This window comes from Equus caballus, chromosome 13, assembly GCF_041296265.1.
Source record: "Equus caballus isolate H_3958 breed thoroughbred chromosome 13, TB-T2T, whole genome shotgun sequence".
In the NCBI taxonomy this organism is placed as follows: domain Eukaryota; kingdom Metazoa; phylum Chordata; class Mammalia; order Perissodactyla; family Equidae; genus Equus; species Equus caballus.
In genome coordinates this window covers 30,890,919-30,909,727 of record NC_091696.1, presented here as the reverse complement: position 1 = coordinate 30,909,727, position 18,809 = coordinate 30,890,919, and the positions used below count along the sequence as shown (strand labels likewise).

The 18,809-nt window shown below is 56.3% G+C and overlaps 2 protein-coding genes and 1 long non-coding RNA gene across 32 annotated transcripts in view; 1 reads left to right on the top strand and 2 right to left on the bottom strand.

Moving 5' to 3' along the window:
* ATP2A1 (ATPase sarcoplasmic/endoplasmic reticulum Ca2+ transporting 1) overlaps nucleotides 1–9,395 on the bottom strand; it is an 18,986-nt gene extending 9,591 nt beyond the window's left edge. The window contains exons 1-6 of the mRNA XM_001502262.7: nucleotides 5,825–9,395; nucleotides 5,385–5,402; nucleotides 4,902–4,984; nucleotides 3,419–3,523; nucleotides 2,564–2,702; nucleotides 520–600 (exon numbers count right to left, since the gene is read on the bottom strand). Of these exons, the coding sequence (XP_001502312.2) occupies nucleotides 520–600; nucleotides 2,564–2,702; nucleotides 3,419–3,523; nucleotides 4,902–4,984; nucleotides 5,385–5,402; nucleotides 5,825–5,942 (544 nt within the window). The 5' untranslated portion in view covers nucleotides 5,943–9,395. The remainder of the gene's footprint in view (nucleotides 1–519; nucleotides 601–2,563; nucleotides 2,703–3,418; nucleotides 3,524–4,901; nucleotides 4,985–5,384; nucleotides 5,403–5,824) is intronic.
* Nucleotides 5,370–10,182, top strand: LOC111767516 (uncharacterized). The gene is made up of 2 exons (XR_002799235.2): nucleotides 5,370–5,484; nucleotides 9,852–10,182. It is a non-coding gene; the product is annotated as an uncharacterized lncRNA (long non-coding RNA).
* Nucleotides 10,153–18,809, bottom strand: SH2B1 (SH2B adaptor protein 1). Of its 30 annotated transcripts, none has more exons than XM_070232036.1 (11): nucleotides 18,665–18,809; nucleotides 18,473–18,557; nucleotides 15,280–16,307; nucleotides 14,909–15,010; nucleotides 14,573–14,664; nucleotides 14,293–14,468; nucleotides 12,410–12,613; nucleotides 12,004–12,215; nucleotides 11,693–11,864; nucleotides 11,126–11,225; nucleotides 10,153–10,945 (listed from the first exon to the last, which is right to left on the bottom strand). In XM_070232036.1, the coding sequence occupies exons 3-11, from the start codon at nucleotides 16,216–16,218 to the stop codon at nucleotides 10,927–10,929; spliced, it is 2,016 nt and encodes a 671-aa protein (XP_070088137.1). In that variant the 5' UTR covers nucleotides 16,219–16,307; nucleotides 18,473–18,557; nucleotides 18,665–18,809; the 3' UTR covers nucleotides 10,153–10,926. The 30 variants fall into 30 exon arrangements, 28 of the variants coding, with proteins under 28 accessions (XP_070088137.1, XP_070088142.1, XP_070088126.1 ...); XM_070232041.1 differs by having other exon boundaries at nucleotides 14,293–14,399; nucleotides 18,665–18,714; XR_011424690.1 differs by lacking the exons at nucleotides 18,473–18,557; nucleotides 18,665–18,809 and adding an exon at nucleotides 18,289–18,432 and having other exon boundaries at nucleotides 11,126–11,405; nucleotides 11,637–11,864.

Genomic DNA, 18,809 nt, shown 5'->3' with positions numbered 1-18,809 from the left:
CACCCTTGGGACCTTACCTCCCTCACCCACATGGCGGGGGCTCAGGCAATCATCCTGGGCCAGCCTAGCCTTGCTTCCTTGGACCATGGGGAATGCTCACTGGCTCTTCACCCTCTCTCTCCCAGAGGAGAAACAGAAGCAGCCATGGTTTCAAGTACATGCGAACCTTCCATCTTGTCCTAGAATCTATGGTTCCTCACTTGGGGACTTTTCAGGAGACAGGATAGTTCTCTGGGTGAGTATGTTCATATGTCTGTGTGGAAGGGATGGGTCAAGAACCATCTGGAGAATGGGTTCAACTGTCTTGCCCTCTCCCATGACCCCTGTGCCAGGCTTGCAACAGAATGAACAAAGCTGAGCAGCGCTGACACGGCTGCCGCTATGGAACCAGGAGGGGGCCCTATTGCTGAGTGTTCTCTTTTATCCACCTGGAATTTCATCCCTGTGCACCCAGCCCCTCCCTCACCAAATCCTCATCCCACACCCCCTTGGTGCGTCTTCCCACCCAGGCCACCAGACCTGTCAGGATGGACTGGTCAACCCGCAGGGTGGTAGATTTGATGGAGAGGATGCGGATATCTGCAGGGACTTTGTCTCCCACTGTGGAGAGAGTAGAGAAGAGTGAAGTCAGCTGAGAAGGGGGCTTCCTTCCTTCCTAAGAAAACCCCCAGTCTTTGACTACTTCCCCTTATCCTTCAGGTCTTGGAGGGGTCACCTAGGCTGGGTGCCCCCCTGGGCTTGAGTTGGGTCCCGGCATGTTGCCCTGCAGCCCCAACAAGCATCTCCTTCTTAACACTCCTTCCAGTTGTCCCCCTGGTTGCATGCTTTTCCCCCTCTGGGCTGGAAGCCCTGTGAGGGAGGGTCTGGCATCCCGCCTGGACATAACATATGCTCAGTAAACGTGTGCTGAGTGACTGACGGGGAAATCAGGAACAATCTAGTTGTATAAGGAGAAAATACAACTGAGAATGGATGACAGCAAAACAGAGAGGGAAATAAGAGGGAGAAAGGTGAGGAGGGCAAGGCAAGAACAGAACTAAGGAAAACAGGGTGAGTCGGAGAGAAGTGTGTCGGGGGAAGAGAATGAAGGTGAACAGCTGGGGAGGCAGGAAGACACAGGAGAAACTAGGGGAAGCGAAAAAGTCATTGTCACCCAAGACAAAAGGTGGAGCGCGAAGCAGGAGAGAGTGATGGAGAGGGAGATACAAGGGTGAGGACGCTGGAGAGGGAGGAGCGGCTCAGGCAAAGGGCGCAGGTCTGCACATCAGAAACCTGCCAGGCCCTGTCTGAGCATTTGAAGGAAGGCCAGGAGCCCTGGTGAGTGAGCTGGGGAGTTGCGCAGGAGAGAAGGGGAGGGCTGCAAGAAACAAGGAGTGGGGGGGCAAGGGCAGCGACACAGCCCAGAGAGCTGAGAAAGAGGGGGGAGGCCAAGGGAGAAGCACAGAAAGAGTGGGTCAGAACAGAGACCATGCTGGGGGGAGGCTGACGAGGCAGATGCCCCGCCAGACTCAGAAACCTTTGAGGAGGTTAATCACCTCCCAGGGCCTCTGCTTAATCCCGCCTGCTCCCATGGATAGTACCGGGGACAGGGTTTGATCACTTTCCTTTCTCTGTTTCTAAGGTCCCTCCTCCTGTGCCAGAGGAAGCTGACAGAGGGAGCAGGTTGGCGACAGAGTTGGGCGGGACACCCTTGTCACCCAAGCTGAAGAGATATTTATAGAGATTCATGGCGCTGATTCCAAACCCTCACTGTGGCAAGATGGCCCTGTGATGGCCCACCAGGGTCTTCTGCCTGCCTTCCCTCCCTCTCCCCAAGCTTCCCATGATGGTGACTTGAGTGTCTGGTGGAGGCAAGCAGGCCTAGAAAGATATATTCCCCGATGCCAGGGGCCTGGAGACGGGGGAAGGCCTGCACAGGGCAAATATAAAAACCGCTGAAGGGGGCAGAATCCCAGTAATCTTAGCCCCCGGCCCCCACCCTGCCGTCAGGCATTAAGTGTCCCTCAGCCCAGAGGCGGGGCGCTCCTTGAGCTCTTCTGCTCCCAGGTCCCGTGCTCTCTGCTGGCGCCTGAGTTTCCCTTACATGGGCGGGGGCTTGAGCCTTCGGCCCCCCTTTTCCCTTCTACCCTCGCTCCTTCCCCTTTGAGAGGCCTCAAGGACACTGAGAGGTCAAGATTTAAAGCTGACCAAGCTTGGGGGTGGGTGGAAGGAGAGGGAAGCCAGGCTCAGGAGGGGGGTGGAGACAGAGCCATTGGCAGAGACTGGGTTCCACCTGTTGCTTGCAAGTGCTGGGCGAGAGGAGGGGAGCAGGGGGTCTGCCTGCAGCTTCAGGGACAGGACTGGCTGTTCCTGCTGAGACTCTGGCAGGGAGGGGGTGCTGTGGCCACAATGCCCTGGGGTGACCTCCTGAGGAGTCTGGGAAGGAGAGGCAAAGACTCTGCCGTCCTGGCTACATCTTGGACACCACGACCAGGGGCTGGCCAGCCCCGACTCCCAATATACACATCTCCTTGGCCTCGAACCCAAGGCCTTCCATCCTGGACCACTCATTTCCATCACTCACCAGCCACTTCCACAATGTCCCCAGGGACAATGTCCCGAGCCTTGATCCTTTGCACTGACTTGCGGTCAGCCCGGTAGACCTTTCCCATTTCGGGTTCATATTCCTTCAGAGCCTCAATGGCGTTCTCTGCATTACGCTCCTGGGGGACAGGGTGGATGAGAGGAGGGTCATCAGAGGAAGGAAGTTGTGGAATGGGAGGGGACTGGTGGGGGAGGATTAGGGGGTGTGGAGATGCAGGAGCAGGGGCAAGAGTCTCGGGGGAAACCTTCCAGGCATCACAGGGGAGGAGGCATGTTATACAGCCCAGGCTCCTGACATGGGGAAGCAGACAAACCCCACACGAGGGTAGGTGTATTTGTGTTGAGGAAACTGTCCCCTATGGCTGAAAGTGGGTAAAGGGTTTGGGGAAGAGAGGAAAGAAGAATCAAAGGAAATCAGAAAGCAGGGGACAGGAAAAATAGAGGGTGGGAAGGGAAGAGAAAGAAGGAAATCAAACTAGCATTTATCGAAATTCTACCGTATGGCAGGCACAAGGCTGGGCGCTTCCACACTCACCATCTTGTTAAATTTCCCCACATCTCTGAGGGATAGGATCATTAGCCCCATTTTACAGATAAGGAAACTGAGGCTCAGAGAAATGAAGGAAATTGCCCAGGGTTATATGGCCAGCAAGTGACAGTGGGAACACCAGTCTCCCACCTCTTTCTAACACTCTGTCCCATTTCCCAACTGGGCAATAGGACCAGAGAACGAGTCTAGCCCAGGGCAAGTCATGGAGGAGGAGAAGACAGGGAGGGAGGCCGGCTTCACGGTCGGTGTCAGGACATGAAGGAGTGAGGCGGGGTCAAAGCTAACCTGCCAAACCCCCACAATGGCGTTGGCAATGAGGATCAAGAGGATGACAAAGGGTTCAACAAAGGCAGTGACGGTCTCTTCACCTTCCTCGAACCAGGCCAGCACCTGGAGAGCAGGGGAAGGGAGAATAACAGGTAAGAAAGCCCCTCAAATGGGTAAAGAGAGGAGATGGAGGTGAGAATGTGTGGACAAACAGGGCAGGGCACGATGCGAGTGCTGCAGCCCCACGTGGGTGTGAGGTTCTCCATGCTCCAAGGCGCATACTCACATAGGCACTGCCGCTGCTCTTATTCAGCGGGCACAGGCGGGCACAGACATGCACACCTTAGGGATTAACTGGGAATGCTTTTAGGTTCCCCTGACTGAGTTGCTGGCTTGTAAACAAACCTCAGGGGACACCCGAGCCAACTACCCCCAAAGCTACATCCATCCCATGGGAGCCAAAACTCCATAGGAAAAACCCTGTGGTCCTTGCAGGCGACTGGCCCACCCACAGCCCTCCCCCATAGCCCAAGGCAGGGAAGCTCTGATTTCATGAGGGAGCAGGAGGTGGGGATAGTGTTACGGGGCCTCCTGTACACACCCCACCCCAGCTGTTGCCACTGCCAGGCAACAGCCACAGGCAAATGTCAAGGAGCAAATCTGAGAAGGGAGGAGGGAGGCCCTGCCAGCTAGGACTCAGGGGCCTACAAGGCCTCCATTAAGGAGACCAGGAGACGAGGAGACTTCTTTTGCCTCTAGAGTCTCGTCTTCCGGCAGGAATAAGATGTTAAGGAAGAAACTCCCAAATGCAGGATGGACTGCTGGGATGGTGGGTGCTGAGGGAAGCTCTGGGGCCGAGAGACGGCAGGGCCTGGAGAGTGGGCAGGCAGGGCTGAGGCTGTGAGGGGCGGGGGAAGGAGAAGGTCAGGCCAGGAGCGTGAGGATGGGGACCCAGGAGTTCCAGTCCTCATTGGAGGGAGGGTGGCGAAGCTGGGAGACAGATGAGGGGTTTGGGCTTTCGGGGGCATTTGGAGCCATCCTCGCACCAGGAGCTCTTTCCCGCCTCTAGGGGGGAGTATTTGCCTCAACCAATCAGTGTCAGGAGGGCGGGGCATGGGCGTCAGGATGCTCAGGGATTGGTGGAGCAGGGCGTGGTGTGCCCCGGGGCATGCTGGGAGTAGTGGTGGCCAGGGAGTCTCTGGGCTGGGGAGCCGGCTCTGGGGGTAACCTGAGCCCTCGAAGCTCTTGAAGCTGCAGGGGTGGCTTAGCTTCAGTGTTTTGGCTGAGAACACCCTTAAAGCTTAAAATAAAACCTGCCTGCAGGGTGTGGGGGAGGACACAGGAAGATGCAAATCAGCGCCTTCCCACCTCCCTCAGTTCTGGTCTGTTAGAATAGGATGCTGAGGGCAACAGGTTAATTCGGAGCATTCTGCCAACAGGCCGTCCAGATCTCCTGCAACCCACACACCCAGCCAGCCCCCAGATGTCCTACCACACTCACAAAGGAAATGCAGGCAGCCAGGAGAAGGATCCGCACCAGGAGGTCTTCAAACTGCTCTACCACCAACTCCCACAGGGACTTCCCTGGGGAAAGAGGCAAGAGGAGGCAGCCCCACTCCCAGGGTTAAGGTCTGGTGGATGGATGGATGAAGCGCTGGGACTCCAGGTGCAGGCTGGGGTCCAGGGACTGAGAGTGCCCTGAATTACAGCCTGGAGCAGGAAGGTTCTGGGGTGATGGGCAAGGCCACTTGGTACTGAGAGAAGGACTGAGGGAGCCACCAGGCTCCTCAATGTGGTGGGCAGTGGTTCAAGGGCTGGATGCTTCAAGGAGAATGTGCCTGGAAACTTCTGCCTCCAGCCAGACTCTAACCTTTGGGGAGGGATATCTGCCCAGGAGTGGGTAGGATGAAGGCAGAGAGAAAGGAGTGGGGCCCAGAGCAGAGGGAGGGTCATTTACCAGAGCTCAGGGATTCCAACAACTTACCTTCCTCAGTAGGGAGCTCTACCCAGGGAAAAAGAAGAAAAGGACATATTCATTTGAGGTTCAGTCTAATGCCCCCCGCATCAAGGACTTTGTGGCTAAGGTAAGAGAATCAGGCCACCAAAAGGCGATCTGAGGTTCACCAAGGTCATCCCATAAAACCTCCTAAAACTCTGGGTCTCAGGGACCGTTTTCTCAGGATCCTCTTCCCCCCTGCAGTCATTGGACCATGGCCCAGCTCTTCCCTAAGATACCCTTAAGGGTGAGGCTCCAGTGTGTGTGTTTGTGTTGCAGGGGGCACAAGAAGTTGTTACCAGTCTCTTCTCCAAGGGACACTTATCATTAAGGCCATATTTGTGTGTGTGTGTGTGTGTGTGTGTGTGTGTGTGTATTGTAGGGGGCACAAGAAGTTGTTAGCAGTCTCTTCTCCAAGGGACACTTACCATTGGGGCCGTATTTCTCCAGATGCCGCTTAACTTGTTCCGGGGTGAGGCCAGCAGTCTCGCTCACCCCAAAATAGGCCAAACATTCTTCTGTGGTCTTGGAGTGTGCAGCCTCCATTATGCTCCCTTCCTGGGGGCCAGGGGGCGGTGTGTTCCTTCTGGAGGGTTCTCACGCGTGGGGAGCCTTCCTCAGTGAGTCCACCTGCCTGTTTGTCTGGGTTTCTTCTTTTTTCTCTCCTGCCCCCCCCCCAGGTTCTTCTTCCCTCCACAAAGCTCTAACCCAGTCCCACTTGCAGCAGCCGGCCACCCCCCCAACCCCCAGCTGGTCCTTATGAGAGAGTGGGGGGGCAGGCTCCCCCCTCCTCCAGATCAGGGATTGGCTGGCTGAGACTTCAGCAGGAGGGATCAGAAGAGAGAGATATTTCTGCTGACAGAGGGGGAACAGTGGGGCTGCAGCCTGAGATGTCACTCATGAGGGAAGCTAAGGTGGCCCCAGCCCCGGGGCAGGGGGGGCAGGGAGAGACTTCACTCTCTGTCTTCTGCTGCTGACCCCAATTGCTTTGACTTCCTCAGTTGCACTGGATTTCCTATTCCAAACTCACGCCCCTAGTTCTTCCCGTAAGCATGCTCCACCTCTCAGGCCTTCGCCTTTTGCTTTCCTCGCACCTCTCTTCCCGTCTCATCCACCCTGGACCTGTTTCTACTGTCACAGTCTTCTTCTTCCTCGCCTATTTTGTTGAAAGGGCAGCAGAGATCCTCCAAACTTCAGGGGATTGAAGAGAGGAGAACATCCTTTGGGGACCAGAGGAAGTGCCTCTAGAGGGACAAGGGGAAGTCAAGAGGGGAGAGGGTCAAAGGGATAGGGCAGAAGATGGTAACCCTACCCCAGGGAGAGGTTGCTAAAGCCAACAACAAGGGATTTAGTGTCCAGGCCCTGGTGAGCAAAGCCAGGACTGTCTGTCTCTCCCCCAAGCTTCCCCCTCCCCATCGCTCTAACTCGGCCTCTGGGAACATCGCCTTCAGGGCCCCCCATCCCTGACAAAGAATCCCCCCCACCAAGAAAATGGGATACCCCAGCAGCAGGGTAACCCAAGAAGCTACAGAACGTGCTGATGGCAGAGGGGGAGGGATAAATGTTTCAGGATCGGGGCAGGGGTCACCCCAAGACATGAAATGAGGGTCACCTCATCCCACACTGTGCTCTCTTTAACTCAAGGCAGACCCCACTGTATGGTCCGCACTCCACCCTGGCTGTGAAGAATCTGTCCTCAAGGGGAGAGAGGATCAGAGCCATGTGCTCAGGTGCTGGGCGCATCCCACCAGAAGAGGCATGAGGGAGGGGGCATCCAGGAAAGAGGCCTGGGTGAGCTGGGTATGACCGAGGCTCCAGACAGAGGAATGGGGAGCAGGCAGATGCATGGGTCAGGTCTAGGGGAAATGAGGACAGAAGAGAGCTGGGAGAGCAGAGACGGGGGTGCCAGGGTCAGAGGGAAGTCTGAGCAGTGGGAAAAGGGGACAGCAGAGAGCAGGCATGCAGCAGCCAGGGCAGCAGGGGCCCAGGGCTGGGTGCAAAACCACAAGTTGTTGCTGAGCGGCTGGCCTTGGTGTCAGCTTCCTCAGAGAAGCAGCTGTCTGAGCCCCCCACCCCCACCCCTACTCCAGGACGGGGGCGTCTCTTGATTACTACCAGGGCAGCTGCTGGAGGAGCAGACGGAGGGTAGCATGGGGTGAGGCCAGAGGAAAGGAGGGCAGAGAGAAGAGAGAGGTTCAGTAAGCATAATGGTGAAAGGTCAGCGAGGGGAAGAAGGAGCGTCATGACCCTGGTCTCAAGTCCTTCCTCCCTCCAGGCCTCAGTTTCCTGAGATGAACAATGAGAAACATGGACCACTAAAAGGGTTCTCAAGGCTGTTTTCCTCTCCGGCGCTCAAGTTCCTAAGCAGACAATGCCATAGGAGACAGCGGGGCAAAGGAAAGGAAGCCCTACTTTTGGGGAGTAGGACAGCAGGGGTAGATGGAACTTAAGGATTTATCCCCCCATACTCATCCCTTCCTATGCCTGGACTTGGGGGGAGGGGCAGCTGCCAGGGTGAGTTGAGGACACCGTGCTCCTTCCCTTCCCCTTTTCATGGTTCTAACAAACCCCTCCCCTGAAGCAAAATCCTGCTGTGACCTGGGATTGGGGGGGCTTAGACAATGGGGTATGAGTGTCGGGGGTCACACTGACAGGCACCTCCACCTGGCCCAGCACCCACTTTCTTAGGCCAGAGTCAGGCTTAGCATCTGCCAAGCTTTTTGGCGCTGGCTGGCTTCTCCCTACCACCACCTGGAGGAGTGACAGGGGCACTGTCTTAAAGGAGCAGGAATGCCCAAACATGGAGAACGGGGAGAAGACTGGAGAGATCGCAGCTTCAAGAGAGTTGAGAGCAAGAAGCCAGGAAAGGAGGCAGGATTTACAGGATGTCACTGCCAACGGGGCCCTTTAAGGTTATTCATTTCTACCTCCCTCAACTTCCGAGAGGGGGAAACTGAAGCCAGAGAGGGAAAGCCACCAGCCAAGAACTGCAAAAGGATCAGCATCAGGGAGGCTGGGGGTGTGAACTGGGATGGAGGAAGGCTGCACATAAGGCGCTCTCCTGGACTCCCCCACTGGGGGTCTCCAAGCCCAGAGCTGGAAGACATTCTTCCTCTTCTGCCTGATGGCTGATGCTGAGAACAGTAGAGGCCTAGCTCTGAAGGACATAGAGATAGAGCCTGGCCAATCTCTGACCAGTTCCAAACTTCAGTTTAACAATTCATAAGGAAAGGCTTAGAGGGGAGTAGTAGTCTCTTAGGCTCCTTAAGCCAAGAGACACAAATCTTGGGGGCTGAGGGAATCCTCCTACCCCTCCCCCACTCATCTTCTGAAGGCAAGTCCCTGAAGGCTGGCAGGGTTTGGGGGCGGGGGGAGCCTCACAGCAACAGTTGCTGCTAGATTAGGAGAGGATCAGGTCCTGCTTACCCCAGAGCACCACAGCCTTCACTCACCATCTCACTTTGAGAACACAGCACCCAGATCCCCAAACCATCCCATTTTTGCAAAGCCGATTCTATTCCCAGTCTCCTGAAGCCAAGGTTTGGGGGAGCCCCAGGGATTAGACAAAACCAGGAGAGCCAGAAGGCTTCCCCCAGCTAGCCCCCAGCGTGGGTGGCCTATGAGCCCAGCTGTCTCCTGTCCATCTCCCAACAGGACACAAGGCCCAGAATAGCAAGGTCATAAGCATGGGTAGGGCCTCCTGGAGGTGGGGGGAGAGGCTGAGGGGCATGTAGGCTCCATGCTGCCTGGGAGGGAAAGTGAGAGGCAGAATGGTAAGAGGCAGAGCTGGATGGAGGTAGGGAGGGGAGAGGGCCAAGGAAAATACGTGAGAGTCTTCAGAACCTGGCTCCTCCTTGTTGGCACCCACCACCCCCAGAAAGGAAGCCCAGGGGTGCCCTCCATTGGAGCAGGGCAGAGCCACAGTTCAGTTCAGAGAGCAGAGCCTGGGTCTAAGGAGGGGAGTGTGGGAGGAAGGGAAGATGCTGCACTCAGATGCCCATAGAGCCAGGCACACCATGTGAGTGAAGTGGGCTGGTGGGAATGGAGCAGATGTAGAAGGTAGACTCTGTGAGGCTGTCTTCTGATTTTCATGAGAAGCCAATAATCTGAACTTTTATGTGAACTCCAATGGGAACATTATCCAGGTCAAGCAAATCATGTCAGCAGCTCCAACCTAGATGAAAATTCCCATTTTACAGATGAGGATACTGAGGCCTGGAGGGGCTACACCTTGACCGGGCCTCACAGCAAGTGAGAGGCAAAGCCACGACTGGAAGACAGTGCTTTTGGTCATCCATGCTCCAGCTTCCCAGCTTGGCTCTGGGAAGGAGGGCAGTCAGCCTGCCCTTGGGCCCCTCTGCAGCCACTCTGTGGCTGCCACATTAAATCTCTCCTAACACAGCCACCATGCCCCCGGCCCACTCCCATGATCTTTCTCTGCCTGCTTTCCCCCAGGATAGGAAGGCTTAACTGAAGAATTCAAAGCAGGAAAGGCCCTTGGAGAACATCAATCCTGCTGTTAATAATCCTGTCCCATTAAGAGAACTTCGCTGGAAACCCCAAGAAGCACTGTTTGGCTCTGCACTTACCACTCGACCAACAGGACAACCCACAGCGGAGCGATGGGCCGACTGCACAGGGACTCAATCTGACCCAGCCCTCCGGCCCCTCCGGTCTGGAGTTCACAACGCTGAGTGGGCTGCCTTCCTGACCCCCACCTCCCAGCCCCCACTGCAAACACTGGCCACAGCCATCATGATGGAACTGAGATAAACCCTTTTATTTATTTATGCTTCTCCATTTTGTTTAAAACAACAACAACAACCACCTTAATATAACTGACAGCCCTTCCCCCTCACCCTTTCTTGGGTTAGGGGGTGGTTAATGGGGGAAATGGCCCCCAGGGGTGGGGCTGACCATAAGAGCCCCTTGGGGAGGTAATGGAGCCCGAATCCCCTGCCCAGGGGATGGGGCACCTGTAGTGTATCAACTGGGGAGTTAATAGGGCTCTTGAACCTCTTCTTGTACCAACATACATGCCCTTGGCCGTCAAGGGTCAGGAAGCATGTGGGGAGGGGATTCCTACCGCTCCTCTATGTCCCAGCCCAGCCCCAGTCTCAGGAACTGAGGGCTAGGGAGCCAGAAGAGTGGAGAAAAAGCAGGGTGGGTGTCTCACACGAAGGAGTACTGGTTATTAATGGCTCTGGGATGGCCCCCTTCTTCTCCATCGCCCCCTAGTGGTAAATGCTGGAGCTGCACCATCGGGGTTGCCCCAGGGTCCCCACCAGATCCAGCGCCTCCCTGGGCCTCGTTTCCTGGTGCTATGGCCTCTTCCAATTCAACCACGGGGACCAGCTCAACCACGGGGACCAGCTCTTCCTGGACCCCTCCAGTGCCCGCTTTCTCTTTCTCTTGCCTCTCTTTGGCTGCTGTGGCTGTTGCTGCCGCCACTTCTGGCGCCCCCGGCGCCTCTTCTGCCCCAGGATGTGGGGGATCTGTCCATGAAGGGGGTTCAGGGGGCTGGGGTGGGTCATGGGAGGTGTTCGGTTCTGGATAGGAACGGTAAGAAGACAGACTGATTGTGGAGAGAGGCAAGCTCTTGCAGCGGCCTCCCCTTCACTCATCCCCCAAGGAGCCGTGTGCTATCTCCCCCACATCCCATCTCCTGAGCAACCCCCCATCCATGGAAGATGGATCATGGGCGGTGGTGAGAGGAGGACCACACTTACACACAGTCACTCGCTCCGAAGGGCATGAGGGTGGAGGAGGCATCGGGGTAGCATCGATCTCCCTCGCACACCCCTGCATGGCTCCCGGCCTGCTCCCGGCCTGGGGGGGAGGGGCAACGTGGGGACAGATGGGACGTTGGGGTGGGGAAAAGGGAGAGATCAGACAGGGGAATCAGACATCAAGGGAGGGGGGAAGGGGATCAGATCGAGCATCCCCAAGAAGGGCAGGCACAAGGCAAGGTTGTGACGAAGGGCAAAGACAAGGCCGGGGAAGATGGATCTAGGAGACAGACAAATGATGGAACAGAGGAGTCTGATGGAATGGGAATGCACCAACCCAACTCTCAACTTCCTCCCCGACTCCAGCAAGGAGCCCTCTGCCTTCCTACAGCTTCTCAGTGTACTTCCTTCCCTTCGAAACCCCAACACACAGGAACCTTCTCTACTCCGCTCTCCCTAACCAAGCCTCTCCTCCTCATAGCCCCCCGCCCCGTCTTTCTGGCACACACACCTCCTCACTTCTTGGGTGCACGGGCACCTCCTCCCCTGCAGACCTGCTCTGCTCACCCTGCTGTTGCTGGGAGGACACGACATAGCTGACAAGGACAACGTCACTGGAGCCTCCAGACTCCAGAGGGATGGGGTGCACCCGGAAATGCTCGAGCATATCAAAAATGGACTGGAACCACAGGTGCTGGACCCGGCACTGACCCTCCTCATTCAGCGACAAACGCAGGTGCTGAGGGCAGGAGGAGCAGGGTGAAGTGGGAGGCCACGCCCCTGCCGATTACAGAAGCCGTCTCCCTTGGACGGCAATGTTCCCCGACTCCACCCGCAAGCTTGCTGCGTAAGATACAGCCTTTTACTCAGTCACTCACCTTGGCCTTGCCCTGGAAGTTGAAAGTGAGGACATACTCGCCCCGCCTTGTCTCACTCTGACGTACCAGGAAAACACCATGGGAGCCGGGGCCTCCGGCCAGCACTAGCTGGGCGGCCTTGAGTCGAGAGAGCATCCCGTGGAACCAAGGATACCCTGAGAGGGGCTGGTCCCCCTCACGTCCCTCTGACTCCCCCTGGAACAGGAATGACCCTTCAGGAAGGAGAGAGGGAGGGAAACCGGGGTGTCAGGGAAGCCTCCCCCATCCTGGGAGAAGAAAAGACTTGCTTTCCCCTCACGTGTCACTTCCCTCCCGCTGGGTCAGATCCCTCAGGATCCCAAGACAAGAGCTTCAAGAAGGTGGGGAAGTGGGCCTGGAGGCAGACATACACTCACACCCCTGGTACCTGTGGCTGTTTCCGGAGTGTCCAGGGGCGGGTAGGGGGCCGGGAGGGGATGAACTGTCCCTGCTGGGGGTCCCTCTTCAATAGGGATGCGGGGGGGCAACTCTGGGGGAAGCAGTTCCATTGAGTCAAAATGGGAGGCGTTAATGGAGGCAGAACTGGGGGAGATAGATGCCGAGGGGCGGTCTGAGAGGCCCCCATATGCCCCTGGAAAAAAACGGAGGGCAAAGTTGAGAATTTGAGAAGCTACTCTCTGGCAGGATTGGTCTGCATGGGTTCACTTCCCCACCAGCCATTCTACCCTGTGTGCACTGGCAGAGTCAGCTGCCTGAAATGCTGGATCCTTCTTTAGTCAGTGACCCCTGATGGTTTTTACCAATGGCTCCCAACTTATGCTTCATGCACTGCTGAGGCACTGCAGAGTTACTGCAAGGAGATCCTACAATCCAAGCGTGCCTATATCTTTTCTGAATCAAGTGCTGAAATTACAGCCATTGGTGCGGAGGTGGGGGATAAGCACTCAATATTTTTACATTAAAAAGGGGTTCTTTTTTGGCCTATAGGACAAAGCCCCCAGCTCTCAGAGGCATCAAAGATCCTCTTTCTACTAATCCCTCCAACCTAACCAGCTTGATCTTCACGTTCACCTGTATTCATGCATCCTCCACTTTAGCTCAATTATCCCACCCAAGTTTCCCAAATCTCCTGGGCTCTCTCCATGTGTGGTCTCTGCTCTTGCCATTTGCTTCCTCCAAGCCGTGTGCTTTTCTCTCACTTTCTCTGTGTAGTATTCCCTGTCTATTCCACCTTCTCCGATTCTCTTCCTCCTCTGAGCTCCCAAGGTGCTACTGGCTTGTGCCGCTCAGAGGACACTGAGCACAGGCTCTCCATTTTGGTCCTGCTTTTTAGATGGAGTGCCATCTTGTCAACTCAGCTGACTGTGAGTCCATGGAGGGCAAGGAGCTCATCTCAGGCATCTCTGGGTGCCCCCATCCTGCTCCAGAGGCTAGCACAGGGTCTGCTATGTACCAGGGCATTCCTGAATGTCTGCTGAGTGGCAGGCCGGAGCCTATAGGAAAGTTGTACATGGGCAGTGCTCAGAAGACAGGTATATAGTGCAGAGAGCAGTGGCTCAGGTATCAGACTGGCATAGCCCCTATCTTTGTCCATGACTCTCAGGTGACTTCAGAAAAGCCACTTCCCCTCCCTTGTCTTAGTTGCCTGAGAAACGAGGGGATTGGAACTGATGACTTGTAAAGTCCATTCTAGCTCTAAGATTCTATAATTCACTTGTTTACTCTCTGAATATAGCCTTTGTGCTAGGTACTGTGAATCTGAAACTCAGAATGGAAGGTGGGGAGGAAAGGGTGTAGTGGAGTCTAGAAAGGTGAGCTGGGGCCAGGTAGACATGTCTTGGTGTGTTTATGTCGGGGGAAGGGTATGTGTGCGTGTGTTCAGTCAGGCTAAGAAGTACAGAGAGTCAAAGGAAAATTTGGTACCATTGACATATGCACAGAGATGCAGGGTAAGAACAACCCAAAGATGTGTACAAAGTGTTCTGGATGCTTGGAGAAGAGAACCATTATCTCCAGCCAGAGTGCTGGCTGGCACTCAGCTTCTGTAAAAGGTGACAAGGCTCGGCACAGAAGGTTGGACAGGAGTTTTCCTGGGGCTTGTGTGGGATTGTGATGGTGATGGTTCTAAATGGCAAACTGTGGCCTGGCATGTTCAGGGACAAAAGATAAACATTCAGTGGGCGGGGGTGGGCAGCTGAGGAGCAGGAATGGGGAGCACAGTAGAGTCTGCAGAGAAGGCCTGGGCCTGACAGCAGGGGGTCTTGCGTGGCAGGTTCTGAGGTTCATAGCTCTCTAAGGCTCCACCCTTACCCTGCGACAGGCGGTCGTTGCTCTCACTGGGTCCCAGCAGCAGATCCTGGCTGGGCAGACTCTCTGAGTGATTCAGGCAGGGCAGCTCCAAGCTGTCTATGTTCTCCCTTGTAAGGAATGAGGTCCCAGGGGCCAGAGGGAGGGTCATGGGGTGGGGACTGGTAGCAGGGCAGGGTCTGCAGACACAGGGAAAATGGTGCTGGGAGGAAAGTGAGAGGCACAAGGCTGCTCCCCATCCCCACGCCTGGGTCCCCTCAGTGACAGAAGTCAGGCTCCTCACCCCGGGCTCAGACATTCTTGGATGTCAGACACCCAAGCCTTCACGTGTAGAGCATCAGCTGTCTCCAGGATATACTCCGAGGGGCCTTCCACCTAGGGGACAAGAGGAGGCCCACAGGCCACTTCCAGGTCCTGAGGCCTTAATCCACCCCTAAGGAGAAGAAAAACAGCCTCCCTCTGTCCCCTCCTCCCAGAAAAGCCGCAGCCCCAGGGACATGCTCACAAAGCACCTGACACACACACACCTCCTTCCACCAGCGTCCCTTGCTTAAATGTGCAAGGAGCTTTCTCCCCAACACAAGCGCTCCAAGGGGGAAGGGGAGCTCAGGGCTCCTACCTTAACCACAAATGTGTTCTCCCGGTCAGGCATCTCCAGGGCTGTGGTAGTCCGCACATCTGTGATAGTAGAGCAGGGAATGCTGAGTCGAGGCCGAGACGCCTAGGTCAGGAGAGACAACAAGATCCAGATTTTGGGTGTGCAGAGACCATCTTTCCCTTCCCTCCAGAGATTCATCTTTCCTTCTACATCCTAAGGGAGTTGGACAAAAGGTACCAACACTACTTTTTCAGTCCTGACCACAGCTCCTGACCCAGAGTCAGGAGCTGGCTTTAAAAACCAAAGTAAGCAAAGCTATGTGTGTGGGCGGAGTTACCACTCTGGCTGCTCAATCACTTGCTCCCAGTCACCCACCCTCTTCTGGGCCTCACCTTGGGTGGTACAAAGAACTCCAGACGACTTCCTCCTCCTCCTTCTCCTTCACTTCGAAGCAGTAAGCGACACTTCTGCCACTGAGGTTGCCCTCCTCCCCCTGACGTAGGCCCAGCTGCCCCTCCTCCCCGGCCCACTCCAGCTGGGTCAGGGGCTGCCTCTTCAGCCCCCATGAAACTCAGCAGCTCTTCCCTCTGTACCATCCCTGCTCCATCCTTCAAGGCTCCCCCTCCCCGACTGAGTCTTAGCCTCTCAAAACGGTGAGTCCATCTGTCCCCAGGGGATGTTGCATCACTAACCAGTCCCCTGCCAATGGTCCCAGCCCCACCAGAGGAGTTGGAGTTGCTGTTTCCACCTAGGACTGGGGGGCCTGATGAGGTCTCTAGGGGCCCAGCTGGGGAGGGAGGGTCAACAGTCCCCCGCCACTGCAGGATCCCACGGACTGAACCGCGGACGGAGCGACCCACTGAGCGGAGGGAGAAGCGTTTCTTTAGCTTCGGCTTCGAGGAGGTCGTAGAAGAGGAAGAGACTGAGGAAGGGAGGGGGCCGGCCAGGTCCTCAGATGATCGAAAAGGGCCCAGCACAGACAGGGGCCCGCCCACCCTGCAGCTCTCAAGGGACAGGTCATGTGGCGGGATCTCCACACTAGGACTCAGAGGAGCCAGGACGGGTGGCGAGAGGGAGCCGGAGGCCCGGGCCACCTCAGCTTCAAAGTGCTGCAGGAAGAGCTCAGCAAAACGGCGGGAGAAGGCAGCCTCAGCCCCGGGCCCTGCATATTGGGGGTGGGAGGCCAGGTAGAGGCGAAAACGGCGGGCAAAATCCAGGGCAGCAGCCCGGGCATGGGACTCACAGAACTCCCGCCAACTTGGGGGAGGGGGTGGTGGCAAGGGAGGAGGAGAGGGGGAGGCCCCATCCTCTGGAGGAGGGGCACCATTCATGATGGTCCCCAAGAGGTGGAGAGGGGGAGCCTGTGGGGAGGGGCAGCAAAGAGGGAAGCAGCCAGAAGACACGGGGTGAGCGGCAGCAGCTGCAGAAGGAAGAGAGGCACATACACCGAGTCACTGCTGAGGTGGGACTGGGGGCAGAGCCCCACCCCGAGCCAGACTCCCTGTTCTGGTCTAGACTCCTCAGAACGCAATGGGGAAGCACATCAAACTGCCTCCCTTCCCCTTCCCAGATCCTTGCACCCCACGAGCCCCAGACGACCAGCTCTCCAAAGTCTAGCCTGCACCTATCCTGCTGCCTTCCCAAGCCGCTTTCCCTGGCTTTGGTTCCAGAAGCGACAGCCGGCTGTGGAGCACCTTCCCCTAAAAACGAATCTTTCTCACATCACCTCCCTTCTCTAAAGCAGATCCTTCAACATTACATGCTTTCCACGTTCTGTTCTTACCTTTCCCCGTGAGAGATTTTAATAACCTCTATAATAGATGGGGAAACTGAAGCTCAGAAAAGTTTCAGAACTCCAAGTCTACTGTTTTTCCCACTGCATAGTCCTTGTCCCCAGTAACTGGCCGGGCCAGCCTGTCACAGCCCTTCACTGCCCTAGCTCTCAGAAGAGTTAGGCCTGCAGAGCTTAGAGACCCTGCCTTGTGCATCCTGAGGTCCAGCTCTGAGGGAGGTTGTTCATACGGAGGATGGATGGATCACAGATTGAAACAGCAATTGTCTTGAAAGCTGACCCCAGGGCCCAGCACCCAAGCACCGTGTGAAGGAAGCTTGGAAAGGCCCCAGCCCACTTCTTTGGTGCCCCTTCAATCTGGAGCCCAGAGGCAACAGCACCAGGCGAGGAATGACCGTAGGTTGGGTCAGGGCAAGTCTTCGCTAGCCACAAAGTAAATAAAACATAACAGGGAGCTGGGACCCTAAGATTTTCCACCTTCCTCTTCTCTCACTGGGGAGTGCGCCCTAAAGGCTTGTTAGCCTGGTGCTTAAGGTGATGGGTTCTGGAATCAGACTTGGGATGAAATCCCTGCTCTGCCACCTATTAGCTGTGTGATCTTGAACAAATTATATGTCCTCTCTGAGCTTCAGTTTTTGTATCTATAAAACAGAGCTAATGATCCCTATCCTCTAGAATTGTTGGGAACATTAAATGGAACATGTCAGTGCTTGACACAAAGTAAGCACACAATAAATGACTGCCATTATGACCATCTTTATGGGTTCCAATTTCTAAAAGAAAAATTAGAGAAGCGAAGAGCCTTCCCAAGGTCTTACAACTAGCGACTGGCAGAGCTGGGATTTACAATCCATGGCTCTTTTGTTAACGCTCCTCTCCCATATTATATGGAAGATGATTGGCACCAGGACTGGGGCAAGGGCAGCTCAGGAAAGTCTCCCCAAATCTCAGACTCCTACCCACAGTCAGCGACCCCACCCCTTCCTCCTTGGCCTAGGCCCTACACACTTAGATAGCTCCAACCATAAGGACAATTCCAAACCAACAAGAAGAAGCCAGGAGACGCAAGAGTCATGGAGCACAGGGAAACCGAGCCAAGAGGTGCAGACACAGCAGAGACCAATCTCCAGGCAGAGGCCACCTCAGCTCACACAGGCCCACCCAACTCTCTGCACCACAGGCAGACCCAGCCCCTTTCAGGCCTGCTGACCCTGCGGCTCCCGAGCTGGTGACTCAGTTTCTCTTCTGCCAAGCAGGACTCAGACACATTTTCCCGATGCACCTGCCTCTTGGCTCAGTTCTGCTATTTCCCGAAGGGCGGGTGGTGGAGGGTGCAGGCTCCGCTCTCGGCTCGGACCCTCTGGGCCCGGTGGTCAATTCACTCCGACCCTACTCTCCTCTCTGGACACGCTCTACCAGCCCATTCCCCGGGGCCAGCCCTGTCTGCTGCACTCCCCGGGCCCGGCGTCCCTCCTGCCTATGGCGCTCCGCACCCCACCCCCCCACCCCGCCAAACCCCGTCCCCACCCGGGGCTCCTCTCAGGCGCCGGGGCCGGGGCGCGGAGAGGGAAGAGGGACTTGAAGAGGGGGGTTCCGGTTCCGGTCCCACCTGCATCTCGGTCCCCGCGGTTAGCTTCGGCGGCGGCGGCAGCTCCCGCTCCCTGCCCCCCACCCCCACCTCCGCGACTAGCTCCCAGCTTAGTTCTGCGCAGGCGCCGGGACCCCTTTTCCCGTCATCGAAGGAAGAAACCATAGAGAAGAGCGGCGACAGGGAAGGACACCTTCACACTCACTTCCGCCATCCTCCCACTCCGGGCAACCCTTCAAGAGCTAAGAGGGTGTGAGTCTCGGAGGGCTCAGTGACTGCCCCAGTTGCACCTAAAAGGAACCACAGAAGCAGCCGTAAGGAGGGGCTGGATCCCACCAGAGTGTCCAACCGGAGGAAATTCCGGACAAAGGAGAGAAGTCAACCATAGAGAAACCACCTTAGGGGATAGAGTCCTGAGGCCCTATTGAAGGCTAGAGTAGCCACCGGGTGCTGGGAACCAGCGAGATGGGAAGGTTCTTTGAAGGACCCGCTGCAGCCTAGAGCGCCTGGCCCGGCTGCTGGGCGGACACCGCCCCCAAGGA

Bases quoted from the DNA above. Each gene is read 5' to 3' on its own strand.
- SH2B1 (XM_070232025.1), bottom strand. From the start codon at position 16,218: ATGAATGGTGCCCCTCCTCCAGAGGATGGGGCCTCCCCCTCTCCTCCT. The intron at 11,865-12,003 runs GTGAGTGACTGA...TCCTGCCCTCAG, and splicing joins ACTTCCAGGGCAAGGCCAAG to CACCTGCGTTTGTCGCTGAA. The intron at 10,946-11,692 runs GTGAGCAGAGCA...GTTCCTATCCAG, and splicing joins GTCCTCCCAGCAACAGCAGG to AACCGAACACCTCCCATGAC.